Consider the following 15,753-nt stretch of genomic DNA (forward strand, 5'->3'; position numbering starts at 1 on the left):
ATGGCCCCAAGGCTGCCGCTGCCAGTTCCTGGCAGGGTGAGGCAGGATGGAAGCGCCCGTGGCTCCCCGCGTCTCTCCCCAGCACAGCTCAGGTGAGGGGGCCAGGGGAGCAGAGGAGCCCTCCTGCACCCCCATGGTGCCCACCAGTGACCTGCCTGCAGCTGGGGCTGGGCTTGGGGCGGGCAGTGCAGGCAGAGCAGGCAGCGTGCAGCACAGGCAGGATGCAGTGCAGGCAGCTGCAGCACAGGCAGGTGAACTGCAGGCAGGTGCAGAGCAGGCAGGGTGCACAGCACAGGCAGGATGCAGCACAGGCAGAATCCTGTGCAGGCAGGGTGCAGCACAGGCCGGGTGCGCTGCAGGCAGGATGCGGTGCAGGCAGGATGTGGTGCAGGCAGCTGCAGGACAGGCAGGATGCAGTGCAGGCAGGTGCAGCATTGGCACGGTGCAGCACGGGCAGGTGAACTGCAGGCAGGGTGCACTGCAGGCAGGGTGCAGTGTAGGCAGGTGAACTGCAGGCAGGGTGCACTGCAGGCAGTGCAGCACAGGCAGGGAGCAGAGCTGGCAGCGTGCAGTGCAGGCAGGCTGCAGCACAGGCAGGGTTAACAGCAGGCAGAGGAAGGAACGCTCTGGAGCGTTTTCTGGTGGCTGACACCATGGCGGTGCCAAACCGCAGGCCTGGCAGGGCCGCGCTGCCGCTCCCGATCTGCCGGCGGCTCCCGGCCCCTCGACGCCCCACGGGAAGGGGGAGCGGGAGCGGGGCCAGATCCAACCCCGGGGTCCGGATGTTCCCAGCGCCGGGGCTCGGGGGCCCCCGCAAATCTGCTGCCTGGCAAAGAGAGCCCGCGGGGGAGGACGGAGCAGCCACGGCACAGCCTGCCCCCCCGCCTGCCCTCAGCTCTGCCTGCACCCCAGCTCTGCCCATCCCCGCTCCCAGCTCCGTCCCCGCGCCCCGGCAGCCCTGGCGCAGGATCTGCTCAGAGGCCGTGGGAACAGCCTCATCCCGAGCAGACCAGACCGGCAGCAGCGGCACCGCCGCGTTGAAACCCCGCCGGAGCACGCCACGGCCCCGCAGCCGCTCCCACCAGCAGCCTCCGGCCCCACACTGCCCACCCGCCCGCTGGCATGGGGTGGGCAATGCCAGCGTGAGGGGCAGCACTGGCACGGGTGGGCGATGCCGTAAGCCTGTCCCTTGCGCCAGGCCAGGCACGGGCACCCTGGGCGCCGGCGTCCCCGGGGCTGGCAGGGAGCACAGAGGGCTCCTGGCGCCGGCACCAGCCCGGGACCGTGCGTGCCCCCAGCTGGTGCCCAGCCGTGCAGAGGAGCAGAAATGCCGTCGCTGCCCGGCTGCCAGCGGGCCCGAGGCTGAGCCGGGGTGCCCGGCAGTGCCCGTAGCGGTGCCATGGCACCCTCGAGTGCCACTGGCACCAGCACCGGGCTGGAACCCCACGACCCCCAGCACAGCCAGCACCGCATGGCTGCGGGCACGGCCTGTGCAGGCAATGGGGCAGCAGTCCCACGGCGTCCCCGACACCCCACGGACCCCACACGTGTGCCCCTCACCGCCCCCCATCCTTCCCCCCCCACATCCATCTGCAGCCCCCGCGGCCCCCTGAGCCCACCCTGGTCCCGGGGGACGTCTCCCCTCCCAGCCCCGGGGGCTCTGGCAGGGGGGACCCCGAGGGCCCCAGCCTGGGCAGAGGCGGGGGGAGCGGCTGAGCCCCCAGCGTGGGCAGACGAGACCACGGCTCCGCTCTCAGCCCCCCAGGACCGGTAGGTGTCGGGTGGTCCCGGCACCGCATCCTGCACCCCACACCAGAGCCAGCCCAGAGGGGGTCTGGTCCCAGGGGGCGGGGATGAGCCTGGGGGGGACCCCATCAGGGGGACCCCATCTCTAGGACAGGGTGGGGTGAGCCCAAAGGGACCCCAAGCCAAGGATGGGGGGAGGATGAGCCCAAAGGGACCCCATCCCCAGGACGGGGGGGGATGAGCCTGGGGGGGACCCCATCCCCAGATCAGGGGGGACAAACCTGGGGGGGACCATGTCCCCCAGACAGGCAGGGTAAGCCCCAAGGGGACCGTGTCCCTAGGATGGGGGGGGACGAGCTGGGGGGGGCTGTGCCCCAGCTCGGAGCCCTGCACAGCTGCCAGCCCACCCAGGATTGCGGCCCCAGAGCCATGGGGCAGCTCCGGGACCCCTGAACCGCAGCCCCCCGGCAGCCCTGGCCCCCCCCAGCCACAGCCCCCCCCCCCTCCAGCCACAGGGAAAGGCTCCAACTTTATTCCAGATTTGCTCTTATTGCGCTAGTGACCCCGAGTCCTCCCGCACCCCCCCACTTCCCAGGGGCTGGAAGGGGGGGGCGAGGAGTGTCCCCTGGGTAGGGACCCCCCACGCTCCGAGCCCCGAGGGCAGGGACCCCCCCAGACCCTGAGCCCCCTGGGGCAGGGCTGGTGGGCTGGATGGTGGGTGCCGGCAAGCCAGGGGGCTCAGGGGGGGGCCCCGCGGCGGCGGCAGGTGATGAGGTACTGGGGGTAGGCCTGGGTGTCGTTGAAGATGACGAAGATGGCGGGCTGCAGGGGGTTGTCCACCACGCTGTCATACCGCAGGGGGGCCCCGGCCCCCTCCCGCAGTGGGGGGGCCCGCAGCCCCTGACGCCCCACTGCATACTCCCCGGTCAGCACCTTGGCCACGAAGACGTACTTGCTGCCGTCGGCACTGCTCGGCGAGTACTGCTCCTGCACCGAGACCGCCGCGTGCACCGCAAAGTACACGCCCAGCCCGTAGAGAGCGGCTGCGGGGCGAGGGGGGGGTCAGCCCGCAGCACCGGGGCCGGGGGGAAGCGCATGCCAGCGGCACCGTGCCCGGATCAGCACCCCACGCCAGCGCTCACCGTTCTTGCCGCAGAAGCTGCGGTTGAAGCCGTGCAAGCAGATCTCACGGCTGGAGGTCTCGGTGGTGCCGTGGAAGAGGACCCGCTCCACCACGCCGCCGGCACAGGCCTTCTCCATGCTGGCCTTCTTCAGCTGGTACTGCTTGTACAGCAGCGGGTGGATCAGCTTCTCCACCTGCCGGGCAGCACCGCAGCGTCCGGGGCTCTGCCGCAGGGACACCCCCGGCCGGGGTCCTGTGTCCCCCCGGCGCCACCAGGCCCCACCTTGACAACGCTGATCTTGCCGTGCAGCTCCTCCAGCATCTCGTAGAAATGGCGCACGGTGTCACAGAACTCCTCCGAGTCCTCGGCCAGCGGCATCAGCCTCACCTCCTCCTCCAGGCTCAGCGCCTCCGGCCCTGCCGGACACAGCCCCGGTGAGCACCGGCGCGGCACAGCACCTCCCCGGGCAGGGAACCCCGCAGCGGGGCAGGACTGGCCCCACGGCACCATCCTGCTTCAAGCCGCAGCAGCGGCGGCACCGCACCGGCAATGCTGGGGGCAGCGGCACGCACCGAGCAGGCGGTGGGCGCTCTCCGTGGGGGGCCGGCTGCGGGAGACGGCCAAGGCGCAGGCGTTGCTGATGTCATACTCCTCCATCCGCTCAAAGTCGACAGTGAAGGGCCGGCCGTCCAGCAGCAGGTCCACCCGGCGCTCCCGGCGCAGCCAGGCCCGCTCCAGCAGCGCGGCGGCCTCAGGGGCATAGGGGACGGCGGTGCCGGAGGGGTCCCAGCGCACCCAGTGCACGGCGGCGGCGGCAGGGGTGGCGGGGTCGCGCTCCAACTGTGGCAGCCGCTGGAGCAAGAGGGCGAGGTCGCGGGCGGCGGCGGCGGTGTACTCGGCGAAGCCGTGCAGCGTGGCGGTGCTGCCGCGCAGGCAGAGGCGCACAGCGTGCTTGCGCTGCAGGAAGGTCAGGCAGCGGCGGCAGGCGGCCGGCAGCGCCCGCAGGCGCTCGCTCTCCACCTCCTCCGCCCGCAGCCACCCCTCCAGCGCCTGCTCCAGCTCCCGCGGCACCGCGGCCACGTCCCGCTCGAAGGAGGAGAACAGCGTCACTCGCGCCGTGTCCGCCGCTGGCAGAGCCTCCTCCAGGGAGGCCTCCAGCGCGGCCAGGAGACCGGCATCTTCCTCCTCCTCCTCCTCCTCCCGCGCGCCGGGCGCTGCCCGCTGCTCCTGGCAGTAGGAGCGGAGGGAGAGCGCGGTGGCGCGTGCCAGCTCCTCCTCCTCGCGCCGCGTGTTGTCCATGGAGCGCTGGATGGCCAGCACCATCTGCGCCTCCTCCTCCACCCTGGCCCCCTGCCCACCCAACAGCGTCTCCCCAGTGCCCTCCCCATCGGCCGCGGCGGGGGGCTTGGCGGCAGGGTCCTGCTCCCAGCCGGGGACGTCACCGTGCTGTGGCGCGGGCTCCCCATCACCCGTGGCCTCGCCAGGGCGCAGCGCCGCCAGCAGCTCCTTGATCTCCTCTGCAGGGAGCAGCGAGGCGTCAACTGTGAGTCCCGACCATGGCGCGGGGGTGGAACCGGTGTCCGCAGCCCCTTCCCACTGCGGCGCTGGGAGAGCAGGCGCCGGAGCAGCCCCCTCGCCCCACACCACCCCTCACCTATGTTGGAGTGAAGGCCGTCTCCATCGGCATCGTCAGCACCAGCAGCACCGTCGGCATCACCAGGCAGGTTCCGGTGCCAGGAGCGCAGCGCCGTGGGCAGGGGATCCCGGCGGCAGCTCGGGGGGAGCAGCTCCACCAGTTCTGGCTGCAGGACGGAGGGGCAGGGCGCTGTCACCGGAGCTGCATGTGTGGCAGGGACTGGCACGACGGCACCCGCCTCCCGGCAGCTCCGGTGCCGGCCCCCCTGCCCTGCCCGGAGGGTGGGCGCTGGCTGCACCTGGGGGTCGGGGGGGCTCCAGTGGACGCCGTCCAGGTCGATGACGCACTGGAAGCGGCTCTCCAGCTGCCGGAGGATGCTCTGCCCACCCTCGTCCCGCAGGAAGCGGGCGACGCCGGGGAACCGCAGTGTAACCGGCTGCGAGCCCACGGTGCCCAGCAGACTCTGCAGGAAATCGGCTGCTGCCCGGCACCGGCCCGTTTCCCCGCTCACCTGCCGGCGAGGGCTGGGCGGTCAGGGCCCGCCCGCTGCATCGGCACCGCGGTGCCAGCAGCCCTCGCCGCCAGGCGCCGCGGACTTGCCGCCGGCCTGTGTGGCGAGCAAGGGGAGGTGGGAGCCGCAGGCACGGACCACTGCCTGCACCCCTGCCCACAGCTCACCCGGAAGCCGGCGACGTCCTCCCCCTCCAGCGGCAGCAGGGAGACCTCGGGGATGCTGGCCAGCAGGTCCTGGTAGTGCCGCTGCAGGTAGCGCAGCGCGCCCGGCTCCGCCGGCACCAGCGCCTCGTCCTGCGCCGACCCCGCCAACACCAACGCCGCCTGCTCCTGGCGCTGCCCCCGGCCGGCCGCGTCCTCGTCCCGCTCTGCGTCCTTGTCCCCCCCGGGGAAGGCAGCCGACAGCTCCCCCGGCACCCGGCTCAACGCCTGCAGCCCTGCCGGCTCTGCCACCTCCAGGCGGGCATCCGGGCTGGCAGGGGCCGGGGGGGCCACGTCTGGCGGGGCTGCCATGTCCGGCGGGAGGTCCGCGTCTGGCGGGGGGGCCGTGTCCAGTGAGGGGGCCGTGTCTGGCGGGGGGGCCGGGGCCGTGTCCAGTGAGGGGGCCGTGTCTGGTGGGGGGGCCGGGGCCGTGTCCAGCAGGGGGGCTGTGTCTGGTGGGATTGCCATGTCCGGTCGGGGGTCCGCGTCCCCCTCCAGCCGCTCCAGGAAGGGGTAGTGGGGGGTGAGGGCCAGTGCCATGTCCTGCAGCCGGTGGGGCCTCTGCAGCACCCGCTCCGCCGCTGCAGGGGGACAGGATGGGCAGCCGGCGGCTGAGCGCAGCCCCCCCCGGCGCCCGGCCCTGCCCTCGCCCCAGCCACGGCACCGGCAGCCGGCCGGGGCAGCGCCCGTGGGGGACCCGTTCGCCTCCACCCGTGTCCCCGTTCACCTGCCAGCTCCTGGAAGGTGACGACGGCCGCCCGGCCGCCCGGCAGCAGCCGCACCGCCCGCACGCTGCCGCCCCCGCTGCGCCAGTTCTCGAAGTAGAGCTCCAGCAGGTCGCGGTTCAGCCCCGGCGCCTTCGCCCGCACCAGTACGCTGGCGGTCTGCGGCAGCCGCAGCAGGGCCAGCGCGGGCCCCTCCAGCCCCTGCTGCTGTGCCCGCTGCTCCGCTGCCGCGAACTCTGCCGGGACAGGGGCGGCGGTGATGCCGGGGGGCACCCTGGGGACCCTGTGGCAACCCCTCCACAGCCCCAGCAGCGGCCAGGGACTGGAAGCCCCTTCAGCCGCCCTGGCCACGCCAACGGCACCGTTTGTCACCGCCGGGTCTGGCGGGAGGGAACCACGAGCACCCCCAGGGCGATTCACCCCCCGGCAGGACCCCACCAGCGACCGTCCCCGTTTCACCAGTGATCCCGGTCACCCACAGCTGGGAAAGGGGCTGCAGCACCCAGCAGCACCGGCCCTGGGCCGAGCTGGCCACCCCAAAACACCGCCCCGGTGCTCCCGGCCACTGAGGAGCACCGCGAACCCCGCACCCCGAAATGCCGCCCCGGTGCTCCCGGCCACTGAGGAGCACCGCGGACCCCGCACCCCAAAATGCCACCCCAGTGCTCCCGGCCACTGAGGAGCACCGCGAACCCCGCACCCCGAAATGCTGCCCTGGTGCTCCCGGCCACTGAGGAGCACCGCGGACCCTGCACCCCGAAACGCTGCCCTGGTGCTCCCGGCCACTGAGGAGCACCACGGACCCCGCACCCCGAAATGCCGCCCCGGTGCTCCCGGCCACTGAAGAGCATCGCAGACCCCGCACCCCGAAATGCCGCCCCAGTGCTCCCGGCCACTGAGGAGCACCGCGGACCCCGCACCCCGAAACGCTGCCCCGGTGCTCCCGGCCACTGAAGAGCATCGCAGACCCCGCACCCCGAAATGCCGCCCCGGTGCTCCCGGCCACTGAGGAGCACCGCGGACCCCGCACCCCGAAACGCTGCCCCGGTGCTCCCGGCCACTGAAGAGCATCACAGACCCCGCACCCCGAAATGCTGCCCCGGTGCTCCCGGCCACTGAGGAGCACCGCGGACCCCGCACCCCGAAATGCCGCCCCAGTGCTCCCGGCCACTGAGGAGCACCGCGAACCCCGCACCCCGAAACGCTGCCCTGGTGCTCCCGGCACCGGCGCTGCACCGCAGCAAGGGGCCCGCCCCCCTGCACCCACCTCGGGGGGTGATGGGCTCCCACAGGCGCAGCAGCGCCCAGCCAGGCGCGGGGCCCCGACACAGGCCGAAGGCGCCGCGGGGGCGTCTCAGCAGCGTCTCCAGGTGCAGCTCCAGCAGCTCGGGGGGGGTCTGGGGGCCCAGGCCCTGCACCAGCAGGCGGCCGGGGTCCCAGGGCGGGGCAGGGCGCACCCCCAGCTCGACCCCCCCCAGCCGGTGGCTGCCGCGAGCCAGGACGTTCTGGGCGTCTGCATGGGGGGGTGGGCGTCACCGGGGGGGGGGGGCAGCACCTGAGCCCACCCCACACCCTGCCCCGCACCCAGGCCCCCCTGGGGGGCACAGCACCGCTCACCAGTGCTCCCAGTGGGACTGGGACCCCCCCCACCCCAACCCAATGCTCCCAGTGGGACTGGGACCCCCACTCACCCCAACCCAGTGCTCCCAGTGGGGCTGGGACCCCCAGTGGGACTGGGAACCCCCTGCACCCCAACCCAGTACTCCCAGTGGGGCTGGGGGTGCCCCCACACCCCAACCCAGTGCTCCCAATGGGGATCAGGGTCCCACCGCATGCCAATCCCAGTGCTCCCAGTTGGGACTGGGACCCCCCCCACCCCAATCCCAGTCCTCCCAGCTGGGTCTGGCCCCCCCATACCCTGATCCCAGTGCTCCCAGCCGCGCCGCCCCCCTGCCCCACACTCACCCTGGGCATTCTCGAAGGTGAGGAAGAGGAGGGGGCCGAGGCGCTGGCAGCTCTGGACGGGGCCCCCCCCCGAGCGCCGCCGGCTCTCGAAGTAGAGAACCACCAGCTCCTCCTCGGTGGTGGGGGGGACGCCCTCCACCTCCAGCACCCCCTCCGCCATCCTGCCCGGGCACACACAGGTTGAGGGGGGGACCCCTTCGGCTCCCCCGGCCCCCATTCCTGCCCACCCAGCCAGGTCGCCCCACATCCCCCTGGCTGCATCACCCCCAGTGAGGGTCTGCCCCCCCCAGCCCCCGCATGTCCCCCCGGACCAGGGACCCACACACACCCCACTCGTGACCCCAAGCCCCACATGCCCCCACACATTCCCGGGCCAAGGACGCCCTGGTGCCCCCACACCTGCCCCGGCCCAGGGCCCCCACCAGCCCCACATCCGCGGGGCAGGACCCCCCTCTGCCTGGGGCAGGACTCCCCACAGCCCCAGGCCCCGGGGCAGGACCCACGCAGCCCCATGCCCCCGGGGCAGGACCCCCGTAACCCCGGGGCAGGACCCCCCTAGCCCCGGGGCAGGCCTCACGCAGTCCCACACCCCCGGGGCAGGACCCACGTAGTCCCAGGACAGGACCCACGCAGCCCCACGCCCCGGGGCAGGACCCCCCAGCCCCTGAGCAGGACCCACGCAGCCCCACGCCCCCGGGGCAGGACCCTCCTAGCCCCGGGGCAGGCCCCACGCAGCCCCACGCCCCCGGGACAGGATCCCCCACGCACCGGGCTGCTCGGCTCCGCCCCGGCAAAGGAACGAAACCGAAACCGGCCGGGGGGGGCCGGGGCGGGAACGGAACGGGAAGAGGAAGTGAGGGGGGGGCGGGGCCTCGTGGGGGGGGGCCGGGGACCGGCCCCACGCGTGACACAGGGACACGGGACCGGCCTTCACGCGTGACGGGGGGGAGCAGGAGAAAACCCCTCCCCCGACGGGGGGACGAAGCGAGGGGCGGGGCCGGGCAGGGGCTGCCCGCGCCCGGCTCCGCCTCACCGCGCCGAATCCGCGCTGCCACCACACGGGGGCGCTCTGCCGCGCGGCCCCTCCCCGCAGGCCCCGCCTCTCCCCACAGGCCCCGGCCCGGCCTGTCGGAGAGGGCGGAGCGAAGTGGAGCCAGCGCTTGCAGTACGGCCCCGCCCCTCCCCCAGGCCCCGCCCAGTGAGGGCGGAGCGGGGCCAGCCCCGCCCCTACAGGAGCCCCGCCCCTTCCCGTGGCCCCGCCCGGAACGGAGCGGAGGCAGCGCTGCCGCACGGCCCGGTGAGTGGGGGTACCGGGGGGGTCCCGGTGCACCGGGGGGGCTGCGGGGGGGGGGGGGGGGGGGGGACATGGAGGTTCCTCGCCGCCCCTGAGCGCGGTTGCCCCCCGCTCCCCGCCCCGCGCTGCCGCATTCCGCAGCGGACTGGGCCGGGCCGGGGCGGGGGCAACGGGGTGGCGGGAGCGGGGCCCCGAGCGGGGCCGCACTGCGGCCCGGCCCGGCCCGGCCCGGCCCGCTCGGGGCCCCGCTCCCGTGAGCACGGGGGGGCCCCCACGCTGCCCCCCCCCTCCCGAGGAGGATTAGGATTGCTGCTGCCGTAAATAGGCCGCGCTGGGGCATTACCGGGCGTCAGGGCAAAGCCGCTTACGGGGGCTCCCGGGAAAAACCAGCGGCGGGCACCCCCTGCTGCCTGCACCCCCTGCACCCCATGCTGCATGCGCCCCGTACCCCCCATGCAGGGTGCACCCCCTGCGGCCTGCCCCCCCATTGCCGTACGCACCCTGCGCCCCCCGTGCATTCCATATAGGGTGCACCCTGTGCCGCATGCACCCCCTGCGGTGTGCCCCCCATGCTGCATGCGCCCCGTGCCCCCTGTGCTAGGTGCACCCTGTGCGGTGTGCCCCCCCATACTGCTCGTGCCCCGTGCACCCCGTGCCCCCCACGTGGGGTGCCCCCCGTGCCGCATGCACCCCCTGCGGTGTGCCACCCATGCCACATGCACCCCATACGGGGTGCACCCTGTGCCACATGCACCCCCTGCCCCCCCTGCAGTGTGCCCCCCATGCCGCATGCACCGTGTGCCCCCCATGCTGCGTGCACCCTGTGCAGTGTGCCCCCCATACTGCTCGTAGCCCGTGCCCCCCATGTGGGGTGCCCCTCATGCCGTATTCACCCTGTGCCCTCCATGCAGTATGCCCCCGCTGTGGTGCGTCCCCCGTGCCGGTGCGGTCTGCAGCCCGGGGTGCTCTGACCACCCGCGGCGCTGCCCACGAGGGGGTCCCTGCCCTCCCCCGGGGGTGCCCGTGCGGGGGGGTCTGGGCTGGCGGCTCTTTGCCGAGCCAGGGGGCATGTCCCCACAGCCGCAGTGCCACAGGGCAGAACCCCCCGTCCCTCCGCGAGGCCCGTGGCACCGGGCCGGGGTGTCACGCGTCTGGCCGCTTTCGGTTGCGCCACCGGCCGGGCGGGCTGTCACACGGCCGGGCCCTGGCGCTGGTGCTGGCTGCAGGCAGCCCCGTGCCCGGGGACACCGGTGCTTCGCTGCGGCACCGGCTCTGGCACGTCCCGCCTGCCGTGGCACGGGATTGCGCAGGGCTGGCCGGGGGCTCTGCCTGCCAGCTGCCAGCCCTGTGGGCAGCTGCCTGTCCCCGCTGCGTGCCAGGCCGCATTTATCGCCGCGGCGGCAGCACCGGCGGCGGGTGATCACCGCGCAGGGCCGCAGCCGCCATTCCCACAGCCGCCTGGTTTTGTAATCGGCATCCGCTGGCGGCTGGGCCCGGCGCTCCGGAGCGGGGGCAGCCCCGGTGCCTGAGGCAAAGCCCCACCGCCGCGGCCCCGCTCACCGGCCGGCTGCCGGCGGTAGGGCCGTGGGTCACGGCACAGCACCGCTGCTGGTCCCGCTCCTCCACCAGCGGTCTCCTCTGGCAAGGGGAGCCCACGCCACCAGTGGGTGCCGGGTCCGGTTGGACCCCAGAGCTCTGGCAGCGGGGCTGGCGGGACGCTGGCAGCTGGCCATGGCAGTCCTGGGGGAGGCGGCGGTGGCGGCCGAAAGTGGGGCAGGGAGCGAGGCTGGTGACGAAGGGCGGCCAGGCAGCGCCGGGGCTCCCGTCACCACTGCCGGCAGCCGCCGCGAGGCACCGGGCCCGCACACTGGCCCCCGCCGCCATGGCCGAGGCCTCCCCGCAGGGCCCGGGCCGGGGCAGCCATGGGGGGGGGGTGTCGCCATGGCAACGGCCCTGCCGCCGGGGCGGCCATCTTGTGCGGGCCTGGGGAGCGAGCGGGGCCGGGACCCCCCGCCGTGGGGCTGCACCAGGGCCGGGACCACCCCACCGTGGGGCAGTGCTGGGGACGGGGACCCCCAGGACTGACTGGGGACAGGAGAGAGCGGCCGTGGGTGGTGGTGGGGTGATGGCCACGGGGGGTGATGGCCACGGGGTATGATGGCCGCGGGGGGGTGATGGTGGCGGAGGGGTGATGGCGAGGGGGAGCGATGGCTGTGGGGGGGTGATGGCGGCGGGGGAGTGATGGCAAGGGGGAATGATGGCTGTCGGGGGTGATGGCAAGGAGGGTGATGGCGAGAGGGGGTGATGGCAAGGGGGGGTGATGGCGAGGGGGGTGATGGTGAGGGGGGATGATGGCCGCGGGGGGGTGATGGCTGTCGGGGGTGATGGCTGTCGGGGGTGATGATGGGGGGGGTGATGGCGAGGGGGGGTGATGGCGAGGGGGGTGATGGTGAGGGGGGATGATGGCCGCGGGGGGGTGATGGCTGTCGGGGGTGATGGCGGGGGGGGGTGATGGCAAGGGGGGGTGATGGCGGGGGGGGTGATGGCCACCATGTCTGACCACCCCTCTCCCTCCTCCCCGCAGCAGAGAGGCGGCAGCCAGCCGGGGGGGAAGATGTCCCACGAGAAGAGCTTCCTGGTGACGGGCGAGGACTTCCCGGGGCAGCAGCCGATGGCCCCCCCGGCCTACGCGCAGCCCCCCTACCCCACCGCCCCCTACCCCCAGCCCCAGTTCGCCCCGGCGCCCTACAACCAGCCGGGCTTCCCGCAGGGGCCAGGGCCGTACCCTCCCGCGGGGCCATACCCCCCCGGCCCGTACCCCCCCGCGGGGCCGTACCCGCCCGGGCCGTACCCGCCGGCGGGGCCGTACCCCCAGGGCCCCTACGCCCAGCCGCCGTATGCCCAGCCACAGCCCATGGTCCCCGGGGACCAAGACTGTAAGTACCGGGGCTCGGGGGGGGCGCGGGGGCTCCATCCCGGGGTGCAGTCCCCTCTCCACAGCTGAAGAGGGGGTTGCCCCCCGCAGCGGGCGATGCTGGGGTGCTGATGTTGGCCCTGGGGGGGTCGACTGGAGGGAGGGCCCCCTTTCACCGGCACTGGCCCCGTTTCAGCCGGGCAGGGGCAGGTCCGGCCGCATGGCCAGTGTGGGCGGGTGAGGGGGGGTCCAGCTGGTAGCGCAGCTCAGGATGCCCGAGCAGGGCTGCGGGGCCCCCAGGGAAGGGGTCCTGTCCCGCAAGCCCCCAGACATGAGCCCAGCCCCGGGGGCACCTGGGGTGCCTCTGCCTGCCAGAGGAGGGTGCTGGCTGTGGCCCAGGGAGGGGGGACACCGCCTGGAGCTGTCGGCTCGGTGGGCATGCTGGCGTGAAGCCCAGCTTTGGGGGGCACAGAGCTCCGCTCTCCCCGGCCCCTGGGGCCCCCCTGGCCCCCTCAGCCCCGTCTCTCCTCTTCCCTCGCCGCTATCAGCCGGAGCTGGGCCCCACCGCGGGCTGTGGAGACCGGGCATCGTGGTCATCCGAGTCGGTGAGCGGCCGCCCTGGCGGGCAGGGGCAGGCAGGCCTTAGGACAGGGACTCAGCGTGGCGGTGCAGGCAGCCCCCCCCAGTCCCCTTCACCTGCCCCCCCCTCTCCCCGCAGCCCCCCTGCACAGCACCTACCACGAGGACGGGCCACCCTCCTACTATGACAACCAGGACTTCCCCACCGCGCACTGGGACGACAAGAGCATCCGGCAGGCCTTCATCCGCAAGGTGGGACTCGGCCAGGGGCGCTCCCCGGGGGGGGGCGGGGGTTTCAGGCGCCCCACCGTGACCCGTCCCCGTCCCCCAGGTCTTCCTGGTGCTCACCCTGCAGCTGACCGTCACCTTCGCATTCGTGGCCGTCTTCACCTTCGTGAAAGGCGTGAAAGGCTTCGTGCAGCGCAACGTCTGGACATACTATGTCTCCTACGCCGTCTTCTTCATCTCCCTCATCGTCCTCAGCTGCTGTGGGGATTTCCGCCGCAAGCACCCCTGGAACCTGGTGGCCCTGGTAAGCGCCGTGCCAGGGCAGCGGCGGGCTCAGCTGCTGCGGCGGCAGCCCCAGCCCCACACCCCGTGGCCCTGGGGATGCCCGAGGTCCTTGTGGGGACTGGGAGGGACAGGGGGCATGGCTGGGTGGGTTCGGGGGGTGCAGGGGGAACGACTGCCTGGCCTGGCGAGAGCAGAGCCTGCTCCGGACTTGGCAAAGCCAAGAGCCCGGCGCAAAGGGCATTGGGCACCACAGAGGTGCGGCGTCACCAGGCCTGGCTGGACCCAGAGGTGGGCAGCAAAGGGGGAGCGCGGCTGAGCTGGCATGACATGGTGCTCGTCTGCCCCCCAGTCCATCCTGACCGTCAGCCTGTCCTACATGGTGGGGATGATCGCCAGCTTCTACAACACCGATGCCGTCATCATGGCCGTGGGCATCACCGTCGTCGTCTGTTTCACCGTCGTCATCTTCTCCCTGCAGGTCAGCTCCAGGGGTGGGCAGGCAGCTGTGCGACCCCCCCCGGCTCCCTGCTGAGGGGCTCCGAACCGGGCATACAATCCCCCCGGGGCTCCCTGCTGGGGCTGGGGCCTCTGAACCGGGTGTACGACCCCCCCCCCGGCTCGCTGCTGGGGGTGGGGGCTCCGACCTGGGTGTATGAGCCCCCCAAGGCTCCCTGCTGGGGTTGGGGGCTCTGAATTGGGTCTACGACCCCCCGGGGCTCCCTGCTGGGGCTGGGGCCTCTGAACCAGGTGTACGACACCCCCCCCGGCTCGCTGCTGGGGGTGGGGGCTCCGACCCGGGTATATGAGCCCCCCAAGGCTCCCTGCTGGGGTTGGGGGCTCTGAATCGGGTGTACGAGCCCCCCTGGCTGCCGGCTCACTCCCCCCTGTCCCACAGACCAAGTACGACTTCACCTCCTGCCGGGGCGTGCTCATCATCTGCCTCGTCGTCCTCATCATCTTCTCCATCCTCTGCATCTTCATCCGGAACCGCATCATGGACATCATCTACGCTTCCCTGGGGGCCCTGCTCTTCACCTGCGTAAGTGCCGGGGGGCTCATCCGCCCCTGTTCCTGCTGCTGCCCCTTCCCCGGGGGGGGCCAAGCCGTCTGCGGGATCCCAGGAGGCGCAGGGACCCAGGCCCAGCTGGGAGGACGAGGGGCAAGAGCCCCTTTCGTGGGGCGGCTGCTGGGTTGTGTGGGGCGTGGGGTGCTGCTAGCCTGCCCCCCACCCCCTGCCCGGCTCCGTGTCCCCCCCCCAACATCCCCTCTCTCACAGTTCCTGGCGGTGGACACGCAGATGATCCTGGGGAACAAGCAGCTGGCGCTCAGCCCCGAGGAGTACATCTTCGCCGCCCTCAATCTCTACACAGACATCATCAACATCTTCCTCTACATCCTGGCCATCATCGGCAGGGCCAAGGAGTAGCGGCCCCACCGCTGCCGCCGTGGCCCCCCCTGCCGCCCCACGGCGCACGTCACGGTTCGTGTCCCCCCTCCCCGTAGCTGGTTTTGTTCGGTGTTCTCATCGCACCCCCTCGTCAGTTCTCCCGTTAGACTTTCTTTCCCCCCGGCCACCTCCCCGGCTCCTGCCGGGAGCGGCTGGCAGGGGCTCGCTGGGCCAGGGGGGCCCCGGGGGGCCCCTGAGGTGGGAGGGTCCCCGGGTGGCAGCTCTGTCCCCCGGGTGCAGCTCTGTCCCCCTACCAGGGTGCCGCAGCTGCCCGCTGCCCCTCCTGCCCCCCCCGCGGCCCCCTGCCCAGACCCTCCGCTTCCCCCCCGCTGTGAATACGGCCTTTCCCCCCACTTGCGTTGAACAAGGACTGGAAGCACTTTCCCCCCCGCCTGCGGTGGAGCTCGCCCCCTCCGTCCCGCTCCCCCTGCGCACGCGCTGCCCTCGCCGCCCCCCGGCCGCGCAGGCAGGATCAGCGCCAGCGGCCCCCCGGCCCCCCCTCGGGCTGCGGGCAGGGCTGAGGGCAGGGTCCCGCCACCGGGGCGGGCAGGAGGGTTCCCCACGATGGGCACCGGTCACTGCCAGAGCGTCCCTGCAGGGACCCGGCCCCCTCCCAGGGCTCGAGCCGCCGTCCCTGCCCATCCCTGCCTGTCCCTGCCCATCCCTGCCCAGGCAGTGGGGGGCCCTGGCCCCCTCCCCGCGCGGCCAAAGCTCCATTCTTGCCCTGTTCTGTGGCTCCAGCTCCTGCTGTTAATAAACCTCTGCCTAGTTCATCTCCGCCAGCTCCGGCTCTCCTTTCCTGGCGGACGCTGGCAGGCACCGGCACAGCCGAGCCCGGGGCTGCCGGCTCCCTGCTGCAGGCAGGGCCCTCCCCCCCACCTCTCTGGGGGTCGTGGGGACCCTCTGGGGATGGGGTTGTCCCTGCGGCCGCTGTCCCCATGGCTCTCCCTGCCCTCCTGCCCCTCCAATAAAGAGTGAATGTGCTGAGCTCTTGGAGGGGCAGGCAGGCCTGCCTGTGCCCTGCCTCCACCCTGCCTGTGCCCTGCCTGTGCCCTGCCTGCACCCTGCCTGCACCCTGCCTGGGGCTGCCCCCCCG

The 15,753-nt window shown here is 73.3% G+C and overlaps 2 protein-coding genes across 5 annotated transcripts; one reads left to right on the forward strand and one right to left on the reverse strand.

The window, feature by feature from the left end:
- Positions 1-2,275: 2,275 nt before the first annotated feature.
- PARP10 (poly(ADP-ribose) polymerase family member 10) lies at positions 2,276-8,735 on the reverse strand. 4 transcript variants are annotated; one of them, XM_075140976.1, is made up of 11 exons: positions 8,679-8,735; positions 7,911-8,071; positions 7,213-7,458; positions 5,948-6,181; positions 5,185-5,801; positions 4,805-5,017; positions 4,525-4,672; positions 3,443-4,387; positions 3,153-3,286; positions 2,889-3,027; positions 2,276-2,789 (listed from the first exon to the last, which is right to left on the reverse strand). In XM_075140976.1, exons 2-11 carry the CDS (start codon positions 8,068-8,070, stop codon positions 2,485-2,487), a joined length of 3,141 nt encoding a protein of 1,046 aa, XP_074997077.1. In that variant the 5' UTR covers position 8,071; positions 8,679-8,735; the 3' UTR covers positions 2,276-2,484. The 4 variants fall into 4 exon arrangements, with proteins under 4 accessions (XP_074997077.1, XP_074997076.1, XP_074997079.1 ...); XM_075140975.1 differs by having other exon boundaries at positions 2,889-3,063; XM_075140978.1 differs by lacking the exon at positions 7,213-7,458 and having other exon boundaries at positions 2,889-3,063.
- A 110-nt stretch (positions 8,736-8,845) lies between these two features.
- Positions 8,846-15,430, forward strand: GRINA (glutamate ionotropic receptor NMDA type subunit associated protein 1). The gene is made up of 7 exons (XM_075140998.1): positions 8,846-9,207; positions 11,789-12,140; positions 12,837-12,949; positions 13,029-13,229; positions 13,560-13,688; positions 14,106-14,249; positions 14,487-15,430. The coding sequence occupies exons 2-7, from the start codon at positions 11,819-11,821 to the stop codon at positions 14,634-14,636; spliced, it is 1,059 nt and encodes a 352-aa protein (XP_074997099.1). The 5' UTR covers positions 8,846-9,207; positions 11,789-11,818; the 3' UTR covers positions 14,637-15,430.
- Positions 15,431-15,753: the final 323 nt, after the last annotated feature.

The sequence above is a fragment of the Calonectris borealis genome, chromosome 2 (assembly GCF_964195595.1).
Source record: "Calonectris borealis chromosome 2, bCalBor7.hap1.2, whole genome shotgun sequence".
NCBI lineage: Eukaryota > Metazoa > Chordata > Aves > Procellariiformes > Procellariidae > Calonectris > Calonectris borealis.

Bases quoted from the DNA above. Each gene is read 5' to 3' on its own strand.
- GRINA (XM_075140998.1), top strand. From the start codon at position 11,819: ATGTCCCACGAGAAGAGCTTCCTGGTGACGGGCGAGGACTTCCCGGGG. The intron at 12,141-12,836 runs GTAAGTACCGGG...CTCTCCCCGCAG, and splicing joins GGTCCCCGGGGACCAAGACT to CCCCCCTGCACAGCACCTAC. The intron at 13,689-14,105 runs GTCAGCTCCAGG...CCTGTCCCACAG, and splicing joins TCGTCATCTTCTCCCTGCAG to ACCAAGTACGACTTCACCTC.
- PARP10 (XM_075140975.1), bottom strand. From the start codon at position 8,070: ATGGCGGAGGGGGTGCTGGAGGTGGAGGGCGTCCCCCCCACCACCGAG. The intron at 4,673-4,804 runs GTGCAGCCAGCG...TCCGTCCTGCAG, and splicing joins GGAGCCCCCCCGACCCCCAG to CCAGAACTGGTGGAGCTGCT. The intron at 3,064-3,152 runs GTGGGGCCTGGT...GCTGCCCGGCAG, and splicing joins GCAAGATCAGCGTTGTCAAG to GTGGAGAAGCTGATCCACCC.